Source organism: Oreochromis aureus, linkage group 3 (assembly GCF_013358895.1).
Source record: "Oreochromis aureus strain Israel breed Guangdong linkage group 3, ZZ_aureus, whole genome shotgun sequence".
Classification (NCBI taxonomy): Eukaryota; Metazoa; Chordata; class Actinopteri; order Cichliformes; family Cichlidae; genus Oreochromis; species Oreochromis aureus.
In genome coordinates, this window is record NC_052944.1 from 56,541,352 (window position 1) to 56,568,006 (window position 26,655).

Consider the following 26,655-nt stretch of genomic DNA (forward strand, 5'->3'; position numbering starts at 1 on the left):
CACTGCTGGAATCACAGATCCAGCCCATTAATGATGCTGAGCGTGGTGCTAACCTCACATCTTTCTCTACAAAGAAATTCGGATATGACACAGATAGGAATGCCTGTCAAAAATGCAAGACATCGCTTATCAACAGAGGCATTGGTCTCATTCTATCTTATTTAATTTCTTTTCCTGATATGCTAAGGGAAGAATTAGCAAGCGAAAGCTAAACTGGACCTGGACCACCTACTAACAAAAGAACACTCAATAAGTTATGAAAAGGATGCATTTGGAATAAGTTAGAAAACAAAAAGAAAGAACTGGAAATGAGAGGCAGAATACATGCATCAACCCCAAGATATCAAATGGTCTAATGATGAAAAATTCTCATTATGAGTACTGTGAGAGCAAAACGTCAGAAATGATTTTAGATCTTCATAAAAACATTGATTATGTAATGTCCATGAACTCAGCTTCTCCTTTGATTTATGTTTTTTTTCTTTCCAGAAAATACTTTCTTAAATATATAAAATGTTCTGTATTTATACTATGGAGTGTTGACCAGTTGTTGACTAGTCAGTATGTAAAATTAAGTGGGCAGCTGGAAGATGTAGTCAGCATTTGGCAATAATTTTGGTTTTGGTTGAGAAAGAAAGAAGTGCAGTAAAAGTCTGGCCAGCATGAATCACATAATACACGTGTCATTTTTTTTCAATGTTAGTTCCCTGTTTTGAAACTACAAAGAAACAGAATATAAGCAGTGATCTCAGAGCTGTTCATCACCTTGTTCCAACCTTGGAAGGCTGAAGCTACTGACTGGTGCTGAACAGACAAGATATTCTACAAAAGGTTGGCTGAAAACTCAGATTCTCTTCTGTGCTTTGTTTAACAAAGTGCCAATAACTTTGGGTCTTTTGTTGTTCACAGAGATACTAATTATCACCATGAAGCTGCTGACTGTGTCTGTACTTCTTTGTGCAATGATCGCTCTGACCACTGCTGCGAGTGAGTATTGTAGTGTAATATAGATATTTATACATGCATATATGTGCTTCAATAATACAAACACTATTTATAATGTGAATATTATAAATGGAAATTTAACAGTAAAAGTTATCAAAATTATATTTTTTCGGGTTTTTCCAGATGAAGTGGGTAAGGATGGGTCTGAATCAAATCCCCAAGGTTGGTAACAATTTTCCTCTCAGATTATTGTCATACTGAAGAACACATCTATGTCCTAACTTTTATGCGGCTAAGTTTGTTGCTGATAGATAGATAGATAGATAGATAGATAGATAGATAGATAGATAGATAGATAGATAGATAGATTACAACTTTTTTGTAGATAGTAAAAATGATGTTTGAGTATCTAAGTATTCTTTGCTTGTCCTCAGGAGAGCATCTTGTAGAGAAGAGATCTACATGTTTCAGGGATTTCTGGGGTTGGACTAAATACATGGGAACCAATACTTTCAGTTCTTTCCCAATCAACTGACTTGGGCTCAGGCACAGGTAAAAACACTGATTTTGATTTAGCATTTGTTAATTCTCTCTCTCCTTTAATACTTTTCATGTCAAACTTGGTTTAAACTAGATCTTTTGTTCTTCCCCCATAGAGACACTGTCAGGCCCTGAATGCAAATCTGGCATCTGTGCGCAACCTTGGAGAGTACCAAGCGATTCAGAGGGTCATATTAAATGGTGCTCGTAATAATGTCCCTACATGGATTGGAGGTTCAGATGCTCAAGAGGTACACTACTCAATATTAGAAATTAGTTCCGACGCTAGAAGATATGCCTGCCTATCGACATTATTCTCTGTTTTTTGTGTTTTCTAGGAGGGTTATTGGTTTTGGATTGATGGAACCCGTTTCACATATGCAAACTGGTGTCAAGGAGAGCCTAACAATGTCGGGGGCAGAGAGAACTGCCTGCATATGAATTGGACAGGTAAAAGCTAAAACAAAGTGTATGAATTCATTTTGAGGGGAACAAAAAAACTGTTACAGTATCCACATTTTCTCAAAAAATGCTTATCATTTGGTGTGCTAAATAGCAACGACTTACAGGAATATAATATAAATTCTATATTTTATTTTTTAACAAAGACAAACTTTGGTTTTTATCATATTGAACAAAATGACTTGCTGTATTTCATGTCTTTAAATTTAAAGCACATTTACATAGTGCTGTGAAAGTAGAGTCAAAAATGAATATTGACAGGTGCTCCTGCTATTATGCAAACTAAATATTTGTGTCAGCATAGACGTTCATGTGATCATGGCTTCACTTAATGTTCATTTTTGGTGCTTACAGGAAACCTCTGTATGAATGACATACCCTGTAATGCCAGATACCCATTTGTCTGCGCCAGGAAAGTCAGACGATCTCTGGAATGAAGGCTTGGTTCACCGGTCCTCGGAGCAAATAATCTCATAAATCCAGCTTAAAATGTTTCTCTTCTTACATCTTTACTTCTTTTAGTTCACTGCAACGCTACATAAGGAATAAGTTGAAAAATGATGCAACCTGTAGTTGGATTGTCTCTTTTAATGAGTGTGTAATGGCAAGAATGCTTTAAGCTTTCACTTTACTTTCCTGAAAGAACATCATCTTCATTATTAAACCTTTAAGCATTGAATCAAACTGGTCTGTGTGTCTTTGTCACATTTTCATGGGAATACTTCAAAAAATTCATATTCATCCAGGTATAAATGCACCATTTTCCAAATACCTCATGCAAATTCAAATTTCTGTCCTCACCTGATGTAGAAATTAAATCTTTTCTTTATGGAGTCCTGGCCTGACGAGTTAGCTCTTCCGTATTGTGCCATCTGCTTATCCAGCGGTTGTTTTGTTTCCCTGATGTATAAAAATCATGGCAATCCTCCTGGCACTCAACAGTGTACACGATATCACTCTGTTTACTTTAGGGGACCTGTTTCATTAGATGGACCAGTTTTTGGCAAAGCGTGTTTTGGGGTTTAAAAGTCATAAGTGACATTCTGTTTAGAGAAAAGGAGTCTTAACTGCTCCGATTCTCCTGACACATATGGGATCACTAAGGGTTTTTCCTTACGCAACAGTTGTCTTTCTCTCCTGGATGGCCTGGACCTTTCTTTTGTTGCCTTCCTAGCTTTGACAGATGTGCAGCTGGGATAACCACATTTACTCAGGGCCTTCGTGATTCAATTCAATTCAGTAAAACTTTATTGATCCTGAAGGTTGACCCCGAAGGAAATTGGGTGATGTGATGTTCTTCTGCTTCCCTGGCCGGAAGTCCAGTTGATGATGAGAGTCAAATCTTAAATACTGATCCGTATGCGTAGGTTTACGGTACACATCGACTTCTAAATGTCCCCTATTACTGATGGAAATCTCACAGTCTAAGAAAGCTAACCTGCAACTTTTCATAACCTCCCTGGTGAATTTGCTGTGTTTGCCCACCAAGTTAATGTGATCCATGAATTGTGGTATGTCCTTAGATTTGATTTTCATCTAGGTGTCATCCACATACCTGAACCAAGGACTTGGTGGTGTTCCAGGGTAGATAACAAAGCCGTCTTCTCCATTTCTTCCATGTACAAGTCTTAGACTATGCTGTGCTACATGAGCCTTCTCAGTGAATTCATACACCTTTTGAAGAGTATTTTCATCTGGAAGCATTGTAAGTCTCTGTCTGATCTGCTCCTCTTTAGATTTCAGCATGTCAGTGGTAAAATGGCACACCTGCGGCACACCTGTCACAGGGCAAACCTCCAGAGTCTGCTGTGTTTAGTAAAAGACAGCAGCAAATAAATAAAATCAAAGACTCAGCGGCACTAAGTCCTGTTGCTCTTAAATCTATTTTCACCTGTTTAGCAGGAGTGGGGTGGGTGGAGGTTTGCCCTGGTGCAGGTGTGCCGCAGCAGTCATGTCAGTGGAAGGATCCGGCAGTTTCTCTGTGAATTTCACATTGCTTGGAAGTTTAGGGGTTTTTTTCGCTGTAAAAAGAAGTTTTCTTCCCACGCAGTGAACAGTGGATGTTAAAGTTTTTGTCTCTTTTTACTGAATGAAACTCAAAGTAAGGTCAGTACTTCCATGCTTTAAGCGCTGCACAGTCATACTCGCTCCCGCACTCGATATATTATCCATTGTTGATCTGCACACAGCTGTTAACCACGAATGTTGCACACGCTTACGTCATTGTCATGAGACACTCTCACAAACAAAAGCACTGGTTAATAATGCAGTAACGAAGCGTGCTTACGGGAAAGTAACATTAATTTAATGACCTTTTTTTGCAATCCTAATTCCTTACGTTACTCGTTACTTGAAAAAGTAACCAGATTACAGTAACGTGTAACACGTTACTGTCTCTAATGACTTCTGATCATGAGGCTGGAAGGATTTCCCATCCTGAAGCCAGCCATAACTGTCGTCCATCAAGTCACCGGCTGCCGCTGATCATCCCCATCAGTGGTCCACTACTTAATAGTGTGGCTGAGCTAACTAGTCAGTACAGCCCTGACTCTGAGATGAAACTATCTTTGCTTGATCTTGTCTTTTCAAGAGCCTGGTAGGGAGTGTGTCACAGGAGTGGAGCTATTGTATATATCAAGTGTTGGTGTTTTCACCATTCACACTACAGACCATGAGCACTGTGTGGGAGTCACGAGCTCCACAATGGAAGCCATATTTTTGGAAACTGTCACGCTATTGTTCACCATCTCCACTGTGAACAAACACAGTCTCTTTTGGGAAGTCCTGCATTTGGGTCACATACTTACCCTGAACCTGACATTGCTGGTTTTTGTATATTGGGTTACATTAAGAAGACTAAAAGAAATCATTGTAAAGTGATCACACTTAAGGCCTTATTGTATGTTTTTTAAATATCAAAATGGATTGTGTTTTCTCACCAGTATGTAAGTATTGAAATGCAAATAATATAGACAGCAAAGAAGAGCATATCTAAAGTCTGTGACTGACAGATAAACTCATTATTATGGTATCATCAATTAGCCAACAGCCTTGCTAACATTCTAAACAAAGAACATCTTTCAAAACTTCTGAAATTATTTTCACTTCAGACATTATTTCACAAGACTTGGGGCTTTATAGCTATCTCCTCATTTTTAACTGTCGAAAATAAAAGTTCCCATAAGTAAAAGTGATATACTGTTATGATCAAGTGTCGAATAACTGAGGTTGACGCCAACATGAAATGGTAACTTTCAACATATTTCATTATATTTCATAGAGGAAGTAGAAACAAATGCAGACCCATTCTATGTTTCTCGTTTGCGCACACAAAGGCCCACTTTGCTTGTCTGTACATGTCAGGTACCTAAAATATTCCACAAGTGAGCCACATTTTCCTTGTCTTCTGGTGTCCACCAGCTGTTTCAACTCCTTTCCCACCAGGAAGATGATTTTTGATTTGCCTAAAGCCAGTTTGCATAGCCCATAATCGTACTACCCGGGCCTCCAGATTTGGCCCTCACTTATTTCAGAAAGCACTATTTTGTATGGGATGACAGACCTCCCTGGCGCATTTGGGACCCCTTGGTCTCAAATGAATCAGTCTCAGAGGCCTGCCTCCAGGTTGGGGCTGTACAAGGTTCCGTAAAGGTGTGTTTTTTATTAACAAAGGGTTCTGTTGAATCACACTTGCTCTGATCCCTCACTCATGCCCAATTAACTACTCACTTGTAATAATATAATTGCCATGTGTAAAACTAGTCAAAGAATAAAATGAAAAAGGAAAATTTATATACCATGGCAGGGATAGAATGACAGTCATTTGATAATAATTATTTGAAAGCTGTACAAAGTGCCTAAGATCCTCATTGATATTATTTCCTGTTAATTCCCTGTCTTGCTTCCAAAACGTAAATCCTTAAAGAAAACGTGGTGAAAGTGTGACTTATTTTAAGTTTTTGTATTTTGTAGTTTTTTGCCTTGGAAAACTTCCATGGATGCCATTTTGCCTAGTCTCCTTCTTATTGTCGAATCATGAACACTGCCCTTAACTAAGGAAAGTGAAACATTCCAAAAAATCATTCCAGTATTTTCATGATTTAATGAGAGGGGCAATTACATTTTGACATATGACCAGGTAGGTTTAGATAGTTTCTTTCCGATAAATAGATTTCTAGTTGTGGTGTTTTTCAACATGAAAACTTCCCTCAATCTTATACGTAGCTTGAATATTCAAATGCATTATAAAGTGCTAAAGAACAGAGGCTAAAACCCCATGCCTGACCTAGAAAGTGAGCAAGTCATCGTTATAGAGGAAGTGGAATTGAAGGCTCATCCATTCCGTGTCTTGTTCCATGACCTTGCAACAGCCTTCTTACTTTTCAGCTTCCTACCCACATAGCAAAATTGGTATGGTCCGGATCTGGCCCACACAATGTAAAGAATGACAGCCCTTTGGTGGCCCAGATCTGGTTTACCACAAGGCCAGTTGCAGACACACTGCTGGCCCACTGCTGGCCCAGAACAGTTTCAGCTCTGGCCCCAGATGTCAGCCTAATGTGTACCTTAATCAAGCCATGTAATAACAACATGTGCCAGAACATGATAGCACCAAAGAAACATGACCAAACTCTGTTCAGACAGTCAATGGACTGATTCTTATATAGCCCTTTCCTACTCTACCAGATTACCCAATATAACATGCCACATTTACCCAATCACACACGTTCTGTAAACTGAGTGCTTCCTAACTACATTCATATTCTTGGCAAGCAGACTGGAGGAGCCAGGGATTGAACCACTAACCTTCCGATCAATAAGTGCCCTGCTCTACCTCCTGAGCTGCAGCCACCACTGGTAAACTTGAGTAAACCCTCACTACTTTTTGGATAAAGTGTACACTCACAAACCTGTCAAACCTGCATTTGAAACGTTGGCTACCATAGCGGTATAGTATTGCAACGTGGCATTTGGGTCTTCTAGGTAAAATAGGAACATAAATAGTGCCATCATTGCCAGACCTGGCCCACATCTGGTTGACATACACCCTGCCATGACACATGTCAGTCAGAAGTGCCAGCTTGATGCCATATACGGTCCAGACCAGTTTTCTATGAGCCTGGGCCACATAACCCAAACCACAATCGGGCCAGATGTGGCATGCCATCACATAAAAAGTACCATTTACGCCAGGCCTGGCCCATATCTGGATGACATACCTCTGAGAAGTCAGCTATCAGTGCTGGCTTGACACCAGATTTGGGCCAGACCTGTCTGCTATGTGGGGTACCAATGAATCCTACAAGCCAGTCAGTATCAATAGGACACCTTTATTTTTAGATTTTCCCTGCTGGTTTCTACCATTTGGTTCAGTTCCTTCCTTTGTCTGGTGGGTAAAAAACTGTGCAAATAGACCCAAGATGTTTGTTTGGGCTGCTTGGCTAAGACCGAGCCATCAGATAATCTCAAGCAAGTTCCTAAGCCTCGGCAATGTTCCAGAAACCATTTTGTTATCATTACAGGATTCTTTTGAATGAGGTTTTAAAGTCTTTTTCAGGCTCAAAAGCTACTCATTTAAGTCTGCAAAACTTTAAGACACAAAGTATCTCATATGTGTCTTGGAAACAAGACACATGTTAAACATGGAGGCATGTCATTCCTCTGTAGAACAAACTTCTCTTTCATTCAATAAAAAAAAAATAGTAATATAGTTTAGCACCGGCCCAGAAAAAGCATTTTGGGTTACATATGTCTTCTTCTTTGCATAGTAAACTTCAATTAATGATAGAGATTTGTCATTAGCATGGCAAATTAACTTTACACAGAATCCTTTTTGAAGTATTCTTGAGCCATGCAAGGATTTCCATGAGAGAGTCATCCAACTTTTTAATGCAGTGCCACCTGAGGTCTTTAAGATCATGGAATCTATTTTTGATTTTCTGCCTTGTCCCTCGTGTAAAGAGACTTCTCAAGATTCTTAAAATCCATTAACAATATTGAGTACTCTAGTTGATGACATATTCAATGTCTTCAGAATTTTATGTGAATACATATTATTCTGAAATGTTTCCACAGTTCCTAGATGCAGTTTTTAGCAAATTGGTGAAACTCTCTACTTCTGAGAAACTTTATAGCTAAGATGCTTTTTCATACCTACAGTTGCAAAATGTTCCTTGAGCTGTTTCCATTGAGTAATGATTACTTGTTCACTCCTTTGTTGTCCCATGTTTCCACTTCTTAAGAGAAGTTCATGTCATCAAATTCAAAGTTAGCTATTACTTTACATGTTTTTTTATTTACACTCTGCACAGCTCTTTCACTGCTGGAATCACAGATCCAGCCCATTAATGATGCTGAGCGTGTTGCTAACCTCACATCTTTCTCTACAAAGAAATTCGGATATGACACAGATAGGAATGCCTGTCAAAAATGCAAGACATCGCTTATCAACAGAGGCATTGGTCTCATTCTATCTTATTTAATTTCTTTTCCTGATATGCTAAGGGAAGAATTAGCAAGCGAAAGCTAAACTGGACCTGGACCACCTACTAACAAAAGAACACTCAATAAGTTATGAAAAGGATGCATTTGGAATAAGTTAGAAAACAAAAAGAAAGAACTGGAAATGAGAGGCAGAATACATGCATCAACCCCAAGATATCAAATGGTCTAATGATGAAAAATTCTCATTACGAGTACTGTGAGAGCAAAACGTCAGAAATGATTTTAGATCTTCATAAAAACATTGATTATGTAATGTCCATGAACTCAGCTTCTCCTTTGATTTATGTTTTTTTTCTTTCCAGAAAATACTTTCTTAAATATATAAAATGTTCTGTATTTATACTATGGAGTGTTGACCAGTTGTTGACTAGTCAGTATGTAAAATTAAGTGGGCAGCTGGAAGATGTAGTCAGCATTTGGCAATAATTTTGGTTTTGGTTGAGAAAGAAAGAAGTGCAGTAAAAGTCTGGCCAGCATGAATCACATAATACACGTGTCATTTTTTTTCAATGTTAGTTCCCTGTTTTGAAACTACAAAGAAACAGAATATAAGCAGTGATCTCAGAGCTGTTCATCACCTTGTTCCAACCTTGGAAGGCTGAAGCTACTGACTGGTGCTGAACAGACAAGATATTCTACAAAAGGTTGGCTGAAAACTCAGATTCTCTTCTGTGCTTTGTTTAACGAAGTGCCAATAACTTTGGGTCTTTTGTTGTTCACAGAGATACTAATTATCACCATGAAGCTGCTGACTGTGTCTGCACTTCTTTGTGCAATGATCGCTCTGACCACTGCTGCGAGTGAGTATTGTAGTGTAATATAGATATTTATACATGCATATATGTGCTTCAATAATACAAACACCATTTATAATATGAATATTATAAATGGAAATTTAACAGTAAAAGTTATCAAAATTATATTTTTTTCGGGTTTTTCCAGATGAAGTGGGTAAGGATGGGTCTGAATCAAATCCCCAAGGTTGGTAACAATTTTCCTCTCAGATTATTGTCATACTGAAGAACACATCTATGTCCTAACTTTTATGCCAGTAAGTTTGTTGCTGATAGATAGATAGATAGATAGATAGATAGATAGATAGATAGATAGATAGATAGATAGATAGATAGATAGATAGATAGATTACAACTTTTTTGTAGATAGTAAAAATGATGTTTGAGTATCTAAGTATTCTTTGCTTGTCCTCAGGAGAGCATCTTGTAGAGAAGAGATCTACATGTTTCAGGGATTTCTGGGGTTGGACTAAATATGGAAACCAATACTTTCAGTTCTTTCCCAATCAACTGACTTGGGCTCAGGCACAGGTAAAAACACTGATTTTGATTTAGCATTTGTTAATTCTCTCTCTCCTTTAATACTTTTCATGTCAAACTTGGTTTAAACTAGATCTTTTGTTCTTCCCCCATAGAGACACTGTCAGGCCCTGAATGCAAATCTGGCATCTGTGCGCAACCTTGGAGAGTACCAAGCGATTCAGAGGGTCATATTAAATGGTGCTCGTAATAATGTCCCTACATGGATTGGAGGTTCAGATGCTCAAGAGGTACACTACTCAATATTAGAAATTAGTTCCGACGCTAGAAGATATGCCTGCCTATCGACATTATTCTCTGTGTTTTGTGTTTTCTAGGAGGGTTATTGGTTTTGGATTGATGGAACCCGTTTCACATATGCAAACTGGTGTCAAGGAGAGCCTAACAATGTCGGGGGCAGAGAGAACTGCCTGCATATGAATTGGACAGGTAAAAGCTAAAACAAAGTGTATGAATTCATTTTGAGGGGAACAAAAACTGTTACAGTATCCACATTTTCTCAAAAAATGCTTATCATTTGGTGTGCTAAATAGCAACGACTTACAGGAATATAATATAAATTCTATATTTTATTTTTTAACAAAGACAAACTTTGTTTTTTACCATATTGAACAAAATGACTTTCTGTATTTCATGTCTTTAAATTTAAAGCACATTTACATAGTGCTGTGAAAGTAGAGTCAAAAATGAATATTGACAGGTGCTCCTGCTATTATGCAAACTAAATATTTGTGTCAGCATAGACGTTCATGTGATCATGGCTTCACTTAATGTTCATTTTTGGTGCTTACAGGAAACCTCTGTATGAATGACATACCCTGTAACGCCAGATACCCATTTGTCTGCGCCAGGAAAGTCAGACGATCTCTGGAATGAAGGCTTGGTTCACCGGTCCTCGGAGCAAATAATCTCATAAATCCAGCTTAAAATGTTTCTCTTCTTACATCTTTACTTCTTTTAGTTCACTGCAACGCTACATAAGGAATAAGTTGAAAAATGATGCAACCTGTAGTTGGATTGTCTCTTTTAATGAGTGTGTAATGGCAAGAATGCTTTAAGCTTTCACTTTACTTTCCTGAAAGAACATCATCTTCATTATTAAACCTTTAAGCATTGAATCAAACTGGTCTGTGTGTCTTTGTCACATTTTCATGGGAATACTTCAAAAAATTCATATTCATCCAGGTATAAATGCACCATTTTCCAAATACCTCATGCAAATTCAAATTTCTGTCCTCACATGATGTAGAAATTAAATCTTTTCTTTATGGAGTCCTGGCCTGACGAGTTAGCTCTTCTGTATTGTGCCATCTGCTTATCCAGAGGTTGTTTTGTTTCCCTGATGTATAAAAATCATGGCAATCCTCCTGGCACTCAACAGTGTACACTATATCACTCTGTTTACTTTAGGGGACCTGTTTCATTAGATGGACCAGTTTTTGGCACAGCGTGTTTTGGGGTTTAAAAGTCATAAGTGACATTCTGTTTAGAGAAAAGGAGTCTTAACTGCTCCGATTCTCCTGACACATATGGGATCACTAAGGGTTTTTCCTTACGTAACAGTTGTCTTTCTCTCCTGGATGGCCTGGAGCTTTCTTTTGTTGCCTTCCTAGCTTTGACAGATGTGCAGCTGGGATAACCACATTTACTCAGGGCCTTCGTGATTCAATTCAATTCAATAAAACTTTATTGATCCTGAAGGTTGACCCCGAAGGAAATTGGGTGATGTGATGTTCTTCTGCTTCCCTGGCCAGAAGTCCAGTTGATGATGAGAGTCAAATCTTAAATACTGATCCGTATGCGTAGGTTTACGGTACACATCGACTTCTAAATGTCCCCTATTACTGATGGAAATCTCACAGTCTAAGAAGGCTAACCTGCAACTTTTCATAACCTCCCTGGTGAATTTGCTGTGTTTGCCCACCAAGTTAATGTGATCTGTGAATTGTGGTACGTCCTTAGATTTGATTTTCATCTAGGTGTCATCCACATACCTGAACCAAGGACTTGGTGGTGTTCCAGGGTAGATAACAAAGCCGTCTTCTCCATTTCTTCCATGTACAAGTCTTAGACATTTTATGCTGTGCTAGATGAGCCTTCTCAGTGAATTCATACACCGTTTGAAGAGTATTTTCATCTGGAAGCATTGTAAGTCTCTGTCTGATCTGCTCCTCTTTAGATTTCAGCATGTCAGTGGTAAAATGGCACACCTGCGGCACACCTGTCACAGGGCAAACCTCCAGAGCCTGCTGTGTTTAGTAAAAGACAGCAGCAAAAAAATAAAATCAAAGACTCAGCAGCACTAAGTCCTGTTGCTCTTAAATCTATTTTCACCTGTTTAGCAGGAGTGGGCTGGGTGGAGGTTTGCCCTGGTGCAGGTGTGCCGCAGCAGTCATGTCAGTGGAAGGATCCGGCAGTTTCTCTGTGAATTTCACATTGCTTGGAAGTTTAGGGTTTTTTTCGCTGTAAAAAGAAGTTTTCTTCCCACGCAGTGAACAGTGGATGTTAAAGTTTTTGTCTCTTTTTACTGAATGAAACTCAAAGTAAGGTCAGTACTTCCATGCTTTAAGTGTATGGAATCAGAACGATGCCACCTTGAAATGAAACCGAAAAAAATATTGAAACCGAAAAAAAAATATTGTAACTGAAATAAATGTACTGAAAAATCTTGAGCGCTGGGAAGGACAAGCCCAGAGCCCAAGATTTTTTTTTCAAAACTCCTTCAATTTCTGTCATTACAGCTGTCCTGTGCCAGATGTTCTGTTGACCCACAGTGAGAGGCATCATTTCAGAAACACCAGAAAGACTGAAACTCATCGCCGGGATCAAGCAGAGCTTGTTAGCTTTTATGCTCCTTATATCTGGAACAAACTTCCAGAAAGCCTCAGATCAGCTGAAACACTCAGTTTATTTAAATCCAGGTTGAAGACTCACCTATTCTCAGCTGCATTTGAATAAAGCACCAAATCCACACTTAAGCTTAAATTTCAAAACCTACTTTTTAACTACTGATTTTATCTACTGTTTTGATATTTGATTTTATATACTGTTTTGTTTGTTTGTTTGAATCAAATTTAAATCATGCTTTTTATTTGTTTTTGTTTTTAATGTCTCTGTAAAGCACTTTGAATCACCTTGTTGTTGAATTGTGCTATATAAATAAACTTGCCTTGCCTTGCCTTGTGATCTTCACCAGCAGCTCCCTCACAAGAAGGATAAACCCAGCATTTCATGAACACTGATGGAGACCTTTGCTTTGTGTAATGTTAGAAGTACTCAGATAATCCTCAGAGGGTCTGGACTTTTACATAATATAATAGCTTTAAGTCCTGTAGAAAGTTATAATATGTTGTGCTCTCTGGTTACTCTGGTATGAATGACTCTGAATTACTTTATGATAAATAACACACTATTGTCAAAAAACAGTGAAAGAATTCCAGATGACAAGTTTTTAGTTCAAATACAAGTAACAACCTTTGACTTTAATCAGGTTTTATTTAATTGTGTCAGAGAAAACATCACGTGCTCTTCATGTAGCTGATTACATTCAGTGTTTAAAACAGAAGTTGTGCAGGTCTGAAATCAGCAGTTTTCTGAAACACCAAACTGAGGTCCTGTTAATGCTGATATATAGTGACACAGTTACAGGGGTGATTAATCCTTTTGACTTTTTGTCTTTAAATTTATCAATAAAACAGCTGCAGCTTTCACTGACAGCACGTGTGGTACTTTAACCTTTGTACTGTTTTCTTCAGTTAATTTTGGAGTTACTACAAAGATTGAAGATATAGGATGATCTGTCTGCTGTCACTGGGTGGTGCTGAGATCTGAATCTGAGGACGGCTCCTGTAATCACAAACAGAACAGAATCATCACAAACTGAAATATAAAGTTTATCTCTCAAATCTGAAATAGAGCTGATTCCTTCTCTGTCCTCACACACTCGTGATCTGAAGTTGTTCAGTGCCACAGTTCTGCCGACAGCTGACATATGAGCTGTTTATTTTTTATTTGTTTAAAAGGCCTTTTATACTAACACATGTTCTAATATCATGTTTACCTTTGAGTTGCTGATGCTTTATAAATGGACATCTGCAAAGATGAGATGATGGAGCAGGTTTCAGTTGAGGTTCAGTCTGCTGCTGCATCCTGGTCACAACATACGGAGGTGTTATCAGCAGTGGTATTGAACAAGAAATATTAATGCTTCAAATTATTTGTCCTAAAGGATGCAAGCTGTACAGAGTACTGCACATGTGACTTTGTGAACATAACTCATTAAAATTAGTTATTGACTATTGACTAATGAGGGGCTACTGAAGTGCCAGGTTTTTAAAAGTTAGCGTTAATGTCCTTCCACATGTGGCAAGCGACAGAAAACACGCTGCTGTTTGCACATATTTAATAATCAGCTCTGCACAGGAGCAGAAGCAGAGTCCAGCCTGTTGCACCACCCAGAAACGGATCACCATGTACCCCAACCAGAAGCCTTGGATGAACCGGGATGTTCGTCTCCTCCTGAAGGCCCGCAACACCGCCTTTAGGTCAGGAGATGCACACGCCACAGTACAGCCAGGGCTAATCTAAAGAAGGGCATCAAAAAGCCAAACACCATTACAAAAAGAAGGTAGAAGAACACTTCTCCAACTCCAACCCCCGACGCATGTGGCAAGGACTCCAGACCATTACAGACTACAGGACCACCAAACCCTCCCCCACATCCTCTGATGCCTCCTTCCTCAACGAGCTCAACAACTTTTATGCTCGTTTTGAGCGAGGGAACCCCACAACCACAACCACAACCATAACAGACATGACGCCAGACCACCAACCTCTGACTCTCTCCCCCACCGATGTAGGAGCGGTGCTGAGCAGGATCAATGTCCACAAGGCTGCAGGTCCTGATGGTATCCCCGGCGTGTTCTCAGAGCGTGTTCTGGGAGCTTGCAGGAGTCCTGACAGACATATTCAATCTGTCCTTGGCCCACGCTGTGGTACCGGCCTGCTTCAAATCCACCTCCATCGTCCCCATACCCAAAAACTCCAACCCATCTAGCCTCAATGACTACCGCCCAGTAGCCCTCACCCCCATCATCACTAAGTGCTTAGAGCAGCTGGTCTTAGCACACTTCAAATCCTGTCTCCCCCACTCTGGACCCCCACCAATTTGCATACCGCCAGAACAGGAGCACAGAGGATGCAGTCTCCATCGCACTGCACTCTGTCCTCTCACAGCTGGACAACAACAACACCTACGCCAGAATGCTGTTTATAGACTTCAGTTCAGCATTCAACACAACCCACCCCTCACAACTCATCATGAAACTGGCAGACCTGGGCATCAGTTCCCTCATCTGCAAATGGTTACTGGACTTCCTGACCAACCGCCCACAACATGTCCGACTGGATAACCGCTGCTCATCAACAATCACAATGAACACCGGTGTACCACAGGGCTGTGTGATGAGCCCTTTCCTCTACTCCCTCTTCACCCACGACTGCAGACCTGCTGATGGTTCCAACACCATCATTAAGTTTGCAGATGACACCACGGTGATTGGCCTCATCAGGGACAACGATGAGGCCGCCTACAGGGAGGAGGTGGATCGTCTGGCTGAGTGGTGCGACACAAACAACCTGCTGCTTAACACCAAGAAGACTAAGGAGCTCATCGTGGACTACAGGAGGAATGCTGACCCACATCCACCCATCCACATTAAGGGGACGGCTGTGGAGCGTGTGAGCAGCTTCAAGTTCCTGGGAGTCCACATCTCCGAGGATCTCACCTGGACGACCAACTGCTCCAAGCTGGTCAAGAAGGCTCACCAGCGCCTCTTCTTCTTGAGGACTCTGAGGAAGAAGAGGCTCACCAGCGCCTCTTCTTCTTGAGGACTCTGAGGAAGAACCACCTGTCCTCAGACATCCTGGTGAACTTCTATCGCTGCACCATCGAGAGCATCCTGACCAACTGTATAACAGTCTGGTACGGGAACTGCTCTGCCTCGGACCGGAAGGCGTTGCAGAGGGTCGTGAAAACTGCCCAGCGCATCGCCGGAGCACCACTTCCTGCCATAAAGGACATCTACAGGAAGCGGTGTCTGAAAAGGGCTGGGAAAATCATCAGAGACCCCAGTGACCCATCACATAGACTCTTCACCCTCCTGCCCTCTGGGAGGCGCTACAGGAGCCTCCGGACTAAGACCACCAGGTACCGGAACAGCTTCTTCCCACAGCTGTCAGACTCCTGAACTCTGCCTCCTGACATCTGACCCACGTTAAACTCATGGACTGAACATACACACACCCACAACCACTAGCACTTTACCACTACTGTATAGTTCTGTGTAGATAATCATTCTGTACATACGATAATTTTTAATCCCACAACTGTTTATAACTTACATAGTTCACATTCTGTATAACTGTATATCTCAGATTTCTGTATAGTTTTTATTTCATATTTATATCCTGTTCATAGCCTGTACATAGCTTGTACTCACTACAGCCTGTACATACTTATAGTTATAGAATATTCATAACATACTTCACACTGTGTACATTATAACATACCATAATAGACCCATTTCTGTAATATACTTACACATCTCTATTATTGCTAATTTATATTGTAATATATCTATATCACGACTAAAGCACTTTCTGGATGGATGCAAACTGCATTTCGTTGCCCTGTACCTGTGCATGTGCAATGACAATAAAGTTGAATTCTATTCTATTACAGTATAATACTCATAATAAAAGTACAGTAACCGTGGTTAGTCACTGAGCAGCCCGGTACGTTTCTCTTGATTTCTTTAGTCAGGGTAAATTCATTCACCTGCACGGGTTAGCTAAACGAACTTTACAAAACAAGTTTCCCCTACAGACGAGTGCTCATCTTAGCTAGCTAGGTAGCTAGCTAGGACCTAAAATACGTATTAGCTTACAAATACATTTAACTTACCAAAAATAATGCGGTGGGGCCTCAGGTCCTCCTGTCCGGTAGTCCAATTTACTGAAGAACACCTCAGGCTGTCACTTTCAAATACTCAGTAATGTAAACGCTGGACCTCTCAGCATCTGCCATTCCCAAGTTTGTCCGTGACCGTAGCCGCGTCGTCAGTGTTTTCTCCAGTCATTGGTCAGCATTATAATGTATGCAAATACAATCCCCCCCCCCCCCCAGCGCGCCCCCGGACGCCAAAACAGTGCCAGCAGAGTGAAACTGAAAAATGGTTTGAAACCGAAAAGTGGATTGAAACTGAAAAAAAAAATTGTAAGCAAAAACAAAAAAATTACAGTTTCAATTAATTGTTTTTCACTACCAATTTTTTTTTTTGTTTTGTTTCAATACAAGATTTTTCACTACATTATTTCAGTTACAATATTTTTTTTTCGGTTTCAATATTTTTTTCTGTTTCGTTTCAAGGTGGCATCGTTCTGATTCCATAAAATAGGAACATAAATAGTGCCATCATTGCCAGACCTGGCCCACATCTGGTTGACATAATCCATCTTAAAATGTTTCTCTTCTTACATTTTTACTTCTTTTAGTTCACCACGCTACATACGAAATATGTTGAAAAATGATGCAACCTGTAGTTGGATTGTCTCTTTTAATGAGTGTGTAATGGAAAGAATGCTTTAAGCTTTCACTTTACTTTCCTGAAAGAACATCATCTTCATTATTAAAGCTGGTCTGTGAGTCTTTGTCACATCTTCATAGGAATGCTACCAAAATTTCATCTTTTGTTTTTTATGATGAGTTGGTGGTAAGGGAAGAATTTGAAAAGAATAGATGTGTCATGGAGTGCTGTGTGGCAGGCAGATGGAGAACCCAAATGCAGGACTCTGAAACAGAAGGTTAAACTTAAAGCGGCAGCGTTTATTACTGGGAGAATTTACATAAAATTAAACCTCACATAAAAACAGAAAACAAAACCACTAACTGGAAAACTAGAAACTAAACACTCAGAAACTAACAGGAGCACGACACAAACAGAAAGCATGAAGAGGATACGACATGACAGTGACTGAGAGAAACACGGGGCTCAAATCAGGGGTGTCCAAACTACAGCACGCGAGCCAACTGCGGCCTGCGGTCCATTTTTAATTGGCCCGCAGGTAATTTTATAAATAGAATAGAAAATGGCCCGCACTTCAACTTTTGCTTGAGTGTATTGCACTTCTTAGTTTTAACACCAGGGGGAGCTGCTGTTGATCAAGGCAGTTGCTCCACCAAAAAGGACAATCACAGAAGAAATTTACCCCAAGTTACTAAACATGGCAGAACCAAAGAAGCGAAAGGTAGAAAGTGAGTGCAGAAAATTTCAGACACGTTGGGAGAGTGAATATTTCTTCAAAGAATTCAAGGGGACGTGTGACTGTTTGATCTGCACTGTGAGGTCGCAAATTTTGAAGCCATCCTGATAACCTTCTCCCACCAACGATGTGGAGATTTAACCCTTTTAGATCCAATTAAAATCAAGACACTCAAGAAGATGCTCTGGAAAAGAATAAAATTCTTGGAACAGAGTTTAATACACTGGATTATATGAAAAGCAGGAAAAATACATTTAGCAAGAGAATTACAAAGCAGAAAACAAGCAAAGCAAAACCCCGGGGTGTACAGCCTTAAGCACAGATAGTAGAGCAACACAGAGACAGACAGGTAGCAGCAGCAGGAGGAAAAAGGTGCTGGGGTGTCCTCTGGTCCCCATAATATATCATATACCAGTATCCCCACCCCCTGCTGCTGGGTAACTTTCCCACCCGTCCAGACACAGCTGCAGAGGTCAGGTAGCGGCCAAGGTCTTGGCCAGAAGCCAATCAGGACTCCAGCTACCCTTTGGCTTTGGCTTATCACAATAGGTCATGACACGGTCAAACATCACACATTAATCCTAATTATTAAATCTTACACAGCAAGTGGCACAATCTTATAATATATAATCTTATAACTACATAGGTTCTTAAAACACTTCAGTTTAGTTCACAGTATGTGTGTGTGTGTGTGTGTGTGTGTGTGTGTGTGTGTGTGTGTGTGTGTGTGTGTGTGTGTGTGTGTGTGTGTGTGTGTGTGATTATATCATATGATATTTTATCGTGATGTGTTCAGGATCTCTGTTACAATGTTACTGTTTTGGTTGTGCTGCGTTAAAGACGTTGAGTGTGTATTAGGGAAGGTTAGTTACCGGAGAGTAAATTATTCAGGAGAACTCTCCCCTTACATTAACTGCCCTGTTACTGTACCACCTTAATAAACCATGGTAAAGCAAAATGTATTGTGCTTAAGACTACATGAAAGTTAAACTATATATGTTCGGTGCACATAGATATATAGTGTATATAGTTACATAGTTATACATATCATACAAAAATCCACCACAACTGAAAGTGTGGCAGTTATGAAAGAGTATAATGTACGACGTCATTATGAAACCAAACATCAGGCCTATGCATCCTACACTGGTGCTGAGCGCGAGCAGAAATGAAAGCAAAGGGTAGCTCTCCTGCAGGGTCAGCAACAGTATTCTTTCTCGTGCTCAAAAGTTCCAGGAAAAGGCTACAATAGCAGCTATGAGGTCGCCCAACTCATTGCAAGACAGGGCAAGCCTTTTTCAGATGGAGACCTCATAAAACACGACCTCGTTAAAGTCACCGAAATAATGTGCCTGAATAAAGTGCAGGACTTCAACAACGTCAGCATGTCCAGAAATACAGTTGTGCCACGCATTGAAGATTTGTGAGCCAACATTAAACTGCAACTGTCTGATAAAGCTTATCACGCTTAAACATGCTGCTGTTGTTTATCCGCTGGTCTCCTCTTTCTAGCGCAAAGTGGGCGATAAACAGACAAGAAAGACTGGACTAGCGACAGAAAAGCCGATCAGCTGATCATTGATCAGTTTCATGTTTGAAGTAATAACAGGAGAGGAAGGGGGAGTGAATGAGAGAAGTAGATGCAACTACGCAGCAAAGACAGAATAACTCCAGCTTTGTGTCTATTTTTTAATTCGAGCTGAAGTACGGGACAAATTGCTTCCTTTTCACCTCAATATGGAACTCCAATGGCCAGTCCAGCTGTGGCTCAATATATCAGTTGTTAAGCTTAACGTGGAAATACTATGCAAACCTTCAGGGATGAACTTACACACTTGCTTTACTTCTCTGGGATAGTTTTCGCCGAGATGAAACGCCACAGTTAGGAAGCATGTAGCGAGGCTCCAAATGCTCCAACAGAGCGACAGGTCTCGCAGACAACAGCCGCTCTATCACGTGACACATACTGATCCGATGCGCCGAGCTGGGTTACGTCAAGTAGCACGTTTTGTGAGGTGATTTTGTGATTTTTCGGATCGGATTACATTTTTTATTTCTCTCCGATATCCAATCCAGTAATTTAGGTCAGTATCGGACCGATACCGATACATAATATTAGATCAGTCATTACACTGTTTTATGATGCATATACATTATACACAAATGCTGTTTGTGTAGAATCATGGCCTTCCTTTTCTGATTAGAAAGAAGAAAACATACCGAACAGGAAGCCAAGGTGTAATTATGGCTACGTTCACACTGCAGGTCTTAACGCTCAATTCCGATTTTTTGATCAAATCCGATTTTTTTGTCTGTTTGTTCACACTACAAATAAAATGCGACAGCAAACGCGCTCTAGTGTGAACGCTCAAAGCGGCCCGCATGCGCAAAAGAAGATGTCACACACAACTCGCTCTGTTTAGACCCAGAGCAAACAATATTGTTTGACTGATGGCCCTTAATATAAAGACTTCGGACTTCACGTTTCCCAATTTTTGCTTTATTTTGTTATTTACATAATAATGTAGATAACCTAATAATGATCCTTATTGCTGTTTTAGAGGAGCGGTGCTTCAAAGGATAGTTGCAGATTTCTGTCAGAATCTGCAGATTATACAGTACAAATAAAATGTTCATGTTGTCTTCCCAACAGTTTCACTGACATCTACACTGGATGGCCAAGAAGCGTTCGCGATGTCTTCTCGCGCACTTCTCCGGCGCTGATAATTGGCGTCTGTCGCTTTCTAAAACATCGGATATGTATCGGATTCAGTACCACATACGAAAGTGACCCAGATCGGATTTGAAAATATCGGATTTGTGCCGTTCACACTGTCATACCATGATCGGATATGGGTCGCATAGGGTCAAAAAAATCGGATTTGATGCGCTTTCGCCTGCAGTGTGAACGTAGCCTTAGGCTCACTGAGAGAGAGAGAAAGAACATGGTTGTTTAGGTTTTATAACTTTGAAGGGGGCCTGAAGCTATAAGAATGTGAGAAATGGGCAGACACTTCGAGATCTGCCAGACACTCCCATGCACATCTCCCATCTGGACGTTTATGCTCAAAGGAATGTAATAATGAGAATTGTATGGAATAAAGAGATTGTTGATTGAGCTTTTATACACAGAGTGCTGTTCTACCTTCAGCCCAAAGATTAAAGAATTGGGAGATTAAACAATTATTATTTATTAAAGCAAGCATTAAATGGTTAAAAAAGTCTCATGGACATTGTCTAAGGAGCTTGGAAAGAAAAGCATCTGGACTTCTTTAACTTGCTTGAAGACGTTTTACTTCTCATCCGAGAAGCTTCTTCAGTTCTAGGGTCAAACGGTGGAGAGTCCCAGATTTAAACCCAGTGGGAGTATCCCCCGAGAGGGACAATGGACCCCCTCATCACCTAATCACATGAGCCAAGTTGTGAAAATGGGTGTAGGTCACACTCAGCCAAAGTTTCAGGTGAGCTCATTGTGAAATCTAGCCTCATCCTATCATGTGAATTCCTGAGGTCAGATGGCCCAGGATGTGAGTGGGCGTTAAAGTGTCTGGGGAGGGAACTCAAAACTGGATTATAGATGGCAGACAGTTGGTGTCGTAAACCACCGCCTCTGTTCAAAGATGGTCGCTCACAGTGGACATAGATGGCCTCTTTAACTCCTCTTTCAAACCATCTGTCCTCTCTGTCCAAAATGTGAACATTGGCATCCTCGAAAGAGTGTCCTTTATCCTTAAGATGCAGATGAACTGCTGAGTCTTGTCCTGTGGAGGTGGCTCTTCTATGTTGTGCCATGCGCTTGTGAAGTGGCTGTTTGGTCTCTCCAATGTAGAGGTCTGGGCATTCCTCACTACACTGTACCGCATACACCACGTTGTTCAGTCTGTGTTTTGGAGTTTTGTCTTTGGGATGAACCAGTTTTTGTCTGAGTGTGTTGCTGTGTCCTTCACTGCTCACATTAACGCTGTTGATAAAAACATCAAGTTCACCAGGGAAGACATAAAGGATAACAGCACGATGACCTGGATGAGTGAAAGCCTTCACAGACACCTCATGTACATTGATGTCTTTTGTTTAGAAAACCTTAAGTTGTAAAACAGTTAGCTGCAGTCCATCTTCCCAAAAAAGAGTAACCTCCCTGGCAGTTCACAGAGTTTTATATGAGCATCGATCAAACTGGTTGAAACTGGTGGGGAGAAGCTGCTTGTTTTGGAGGCCCTGAGCTAAGAGATGGCCATGATGGTTATCAGGCACCAGTTATCATATCTACTGCTGCCGCTGCACATTCCTTTATACTTATATATCTGATGTTTCTAAGTAATTATTCAATCAGTAAACTAAAGATTCTATTAATCCCAAATAAAAATAAAAGCCAACAAGCCCACCCAGACTGTAACCACCAGTCACTATCTCATATGTGAATCTTGGGTCAGCTGGAAGGAGATATTTACTTAATATTCAGATGTGTAACAATGATATGTTAAGATCCTATGGGTAAATCTTTAACTCTGTTCATTTCAACAGTTCAATTTAATTTTATTCATAAAGTGCCAAATTACAATTGTGCTGGGTTAAACTTTTAGATGTTTTTCTTGTGTGTTCACAGACTTTCCAAAATATTTGCACTGTAGTATTTGACCATATGATGGGGCTGTTGATGTCAAAATTATCAACTCATTTGCACCACAACACAAAACATCCAACTATGCATGACACAATGATTACCACAATACTAGACATAAAAGTTTTAGTAACATTTGTCTACAAAGGTTTTCAGCTTTCAATGCTGCTTGTCACAGAATGAGAAGATAAATTGATTTGTAAATGTACGTTTCTTTTTTTAAGCACAAAGACAAAAGGGTCGGAAAATTAGCAGGAATGGTGAAATGCTATGAAGTGCCAAATAACTGAGGCTAAAACCACATGTCAGATGTAAAATTCACCAGTCAATTTTAGAGAGAAAGTAGAACTGAAGGTTTACCACTTCTCAAAGTGTTTGAAATGTGACTTGCTTGGCCTACTGGTACTCATCAACTGCCTGTTGAGTCCTACAAGCCAGCCAAGCTGTCTCCCTTTGTATCTTTTGTCCACTGTTTGAGTTGACTCCGTCCCCAATTGTGAGGTGTCATTTCATATCCCTAAAGCAAGTTTAACCAACAAGGGTTTGGACTGAATTAAAAAACTGCACAAGGTCCAGTATGTGTCCATTTGTGTCTTTGTGTGTTATTAGTGGGTGTTATTAGAAACTTCAACTGATCAAACACACACATCCACAAATGTGCAATAATCTTTTCTGGCATCGTTGTATTTTTACTCAGTTGTATATAGCATTTGTATTCTATTTTTATCTTATTGTATATAGTATTTTATTTTATTCTATTCTGTACAGTTGTGTACTGTATTTATTCTTATTTTATTTTATTCTAATTTTTGCTTCATAACTTTTGCACTGTCCACTTCCTGCTTTGACAAAACAAATTTCCCACGTGTGGGACTAATAACGGTTATCTTATCTTATCTTATCTTATGTGTGAGTAAGTGAAAGGGCTGGCTGTGTATCTGGGGCTTTACTGAGCTTTGGCCCCTGTCGTACATGGTCAAGAGGGTGGGGTACACTTCCTATTACTCTGCGCTGGACCCTGTTGCCACTCTCTGGGATGTGGGTACTTGTTGGTTTGGGGAGTGTGGCTGGATGTTCTGGTGTGATTGCTGACCCCTCTCTTGGGGGCCTCTTCTAAAATGTGTGCAGCTGTTATTGTTCTGAGAATGGTAAATGTGATGTTATACACCCATGAAGAAAGGATGGCATTGCAAAACTGGATTTGCTCTTATTCTGAATTCCCTCTTTATTCTGGTACAAAGATAACAGCACACAATTGTCATCAACAGTGTGTCATGCAACTGCAACATTCAAGTCTGTTAACAAGGATTAGAACAGTTACAATCTCATGCAAAACATTAGAACTAGGGGCAAGCCAGAAAGCTAACCAAAAATGCTACTTGTGAGTGAAGTTACTGATCAACACATTCTCACTCCCAAAGTGTAATATTTTACGCTAAGTGATAAATTGCCAACATATTACGCTTCCAACACCCTAAATGACGAGATTGGAAAAATTAGGAAACGTGAGAACTGTTTGGGATCAATCTTCACATATTCGTTCATTTTACTTAAATCGCTTTGAAAAACACTATTTAACGTCATTAAAGTGCTGGTTAAGGATAGGATTAAGGTTAGGGTTAGGGCTGGAATACACGTCTGGAACCTCTGTTACCGCTGGGAGTGTCATTCTATTGGATTTCATCCACAATCGTGTATCATAGGGACGCGGAAGGTTACCTTTCGCATTCCCATGTCAAGCCTGTGTTGTCATCTCTAGTTTACAGTTTATGAAAGACTCCACAATAGTGGTGTTAAAGAAAGTCTGTCCTTAATTTTAAATTAATCAAATTTTGTTGTTAACCTGGTTTAACCTCCTAGGACCTGGCGTCCACATATGTGGACATCACATTTTGGGTTGTCTAGACCAAAATACTAAATTTTGCTCTAAAAGGGCCTGATATCCACTTACAAGGACATTATACTGCCACTGTTTTATCAAAATTTAAAGCGAATGTCCTCATTACCAAATTTCCCGGAGGAACCCACCCGAGGGATTAATAAAGTTTTATCCAATCTAATATGTGTGTCTCATTTTTCTCAGAAACAAAATTCAGGTAAAAAGAAAAATCATGTAATTCTTTGTTTTTACATTCATCAGGTCCCAATCAGCCCAAATAGCAAAGAGAAATTAGAATTGCATGCCAGGAAAGGGTTCAGGTCTTAGCAGGTTAATGCCAACTAAACCCCCCCAAAGGTCCTTTATTAAACCCCCCAAAATATGACTATCCAGAGTTGGGACCAGGAAGCAGAGTTGCAGTCTTACACGCCTCTCTGCAGCTTCTCTCCTCCTGCTATCCCCCCAAAAACCCATCTCCATTGAGACTGTGTCAGCTCCCAAAAAGACAAAAAACAAACCAAAAACCAGCAATAAACAACTTAAACATAAAAAATCACAAAGAAAGAACAATACAGTATCCACATCTGAACCAAAGAGTAAAACAGTGAAATGTGGATTATTAAATATTAGGTCTCTCTCCTCCAAGTCTCTGTTAGTACATGACTTAATAATTGATCAACAAATCGATTTACTCTGCCTTACAGAAACCTGGTTGCAGCAGGATGAGTATGTTAGTTTAAATGAATCAACACCCCGAGTCATTCTAACTACCAGAAATCTCGAAGCACAGGCCGAGGCGGTGTGGCAGCAATTTTCACACCAGTCTATTAATTAACGAAAGACCAAGACAGACTTTTAATTCATTTGAAAGCCTGATGCTTAGCCTCGTCCACCCCAGCTGTAAAACTCAGAAACCAGTCTTACTTGTTATCATCTATCGTCCACCTGGGCCTTACACAGAGTTTCTCTCTGATTTCTCAGACTTTTTATCTGATTTAGTGCTCAGCTCAGATAAAATAATTATTGTGGGTGATTTTAACATCCATGTAGATGCTAAAATGACAGCCTCAACATCGCATTTAATCTGTTATTAGACTCAATTGGCTTCTCTCAAAATGTAAAACAACCCACCCACCACTTTAATCACACTCTAGATCTTGTTTTAACATATGGCATAGAAACTGAACATTTAACAGTGTTTCCTGAAAACCCTCTGCTGTCTGATCATTTCCTGATAACATTTACATTTACAATAATTGATTACACAGCAGTGGAGAGTAGACTTTATCACAGTAGATGTCTTTCTGAAAGTGCTGTAACTAAGTTTAAGAATATAATCCACCCACTGTTATCATCTTCAATGCCCTGTACCAACATAGAGCAGAGCAGCTATCTGAACGCTACTCCAACAGAGGTCGATTATCTTGTTAATAATTTTACCTCCTCACTACGTACGACTCTGGATACTGTAGCTCCTGTGAAAACTAAGGCCTCAAATCCAAAGTCCCTGACTCCGTGGTATAATTCTCAAACACGTAGCCTAAAGCAGATAACTCGTAAGCTGGAGAGGAAATGGCGTGTCACAAATTTAGAGGATCATCATTTAGCCTGGAGAAATAGTTTGCTGCTTTATAAGAAAGCTCTCCATAAAGCCAGAACATCTTACTATTCGTCACTGATTGAAGAAAATAAGAACAACCCCAGGTTTCTCTTCAGCACTGTAGCCAGGCTGACAAAAAGTCAGAGCTCTACTGAGCCAACCATCCCTTTAACGTTAACTAGTAATGACTTCATGAACTTCTTCACAAATAAAATTTTAATCATTAGGGAAAAAATTACCAATAATCATCCCACATAATATTATCTACAGCTAGTTTTAGTGCCATTGATATTCATTTAGACTCTTTTTCTCCAATTGATCTTTCTGAGTTAACTTCAATAATTACTTCCTCCAAACCATCAACGTGTCTTTTAGACCCCATTCCTACAAAACTGCTCAAAGAAGTCCTGCCATTAATTAATGCTTCAATCTTAAATATGATCAACCTATC

General features: G+C 39.9%; 2 protein-coding genes and 1 long non-coding RNA gene across 3 annotated transcripts; all 3 read left to right on the forward strand.

Moving 5' to 3' along the window:
- The first annotated feature begins 715 nt into the window (after positions 1-715).
- On the forward strand, positions 716-1,434 carry LOC116320885. The gene is made up of 4 exons (XR_005610787.1): positions 716-831; positions 910-987; positions 1,129-1,167; positions 1,380-1,434. It is a non-coding gene; the product is annotated as an uncharacterized LOC116320885 (long non-coding RNA).
- Positions 1,435-1,440: 6 nt separating this feature from the next.
- On the forward strand, positions 1,441-2,631 carry LOC120433969 (ladderlectin-like; the record flags this gene model as incomplete). Its single annotated transcript, XM_039601201.1, has 4 exons — positions 1,441-1,497; positions 1,602-1,736; positions 1,824-1,935; positions 2,302-2,631. Coding segments are annotated over 4 exons (387 nt in total), but the record flags the coding sequence as incomplete, so codon positions are not given.
- A 6,336-nt stretch (positions 2,632-8,967) lies between these two features.
- On the forward strand, positions 8,968-10,908 carry LOC120432719 (ladderlectin-like). Its single transcript, XM_039609417.1, has 7 exons — positions 8,968-9,095; positions 9,174-9,251; positions 9,394-9,432; positions 9,661-9,776; positions 9,881-10,015; positions 10,103-10,214; positions 10,579-10,908. Exons 2-7 carry the CDS (start codon positions 9,191-9,193, stop codon positions 10,659-10,661), a joined length of 546 nt encoding a protein of 181 aa, XP_039465351.1. The 5' UTR covers positions 8,968-9,095; positions 9,174-9,190; the 3' UTR covers positions 10,662-10,908.
- Positions 10,909-26,655: the final 15,747 nt, after the last annotated feature.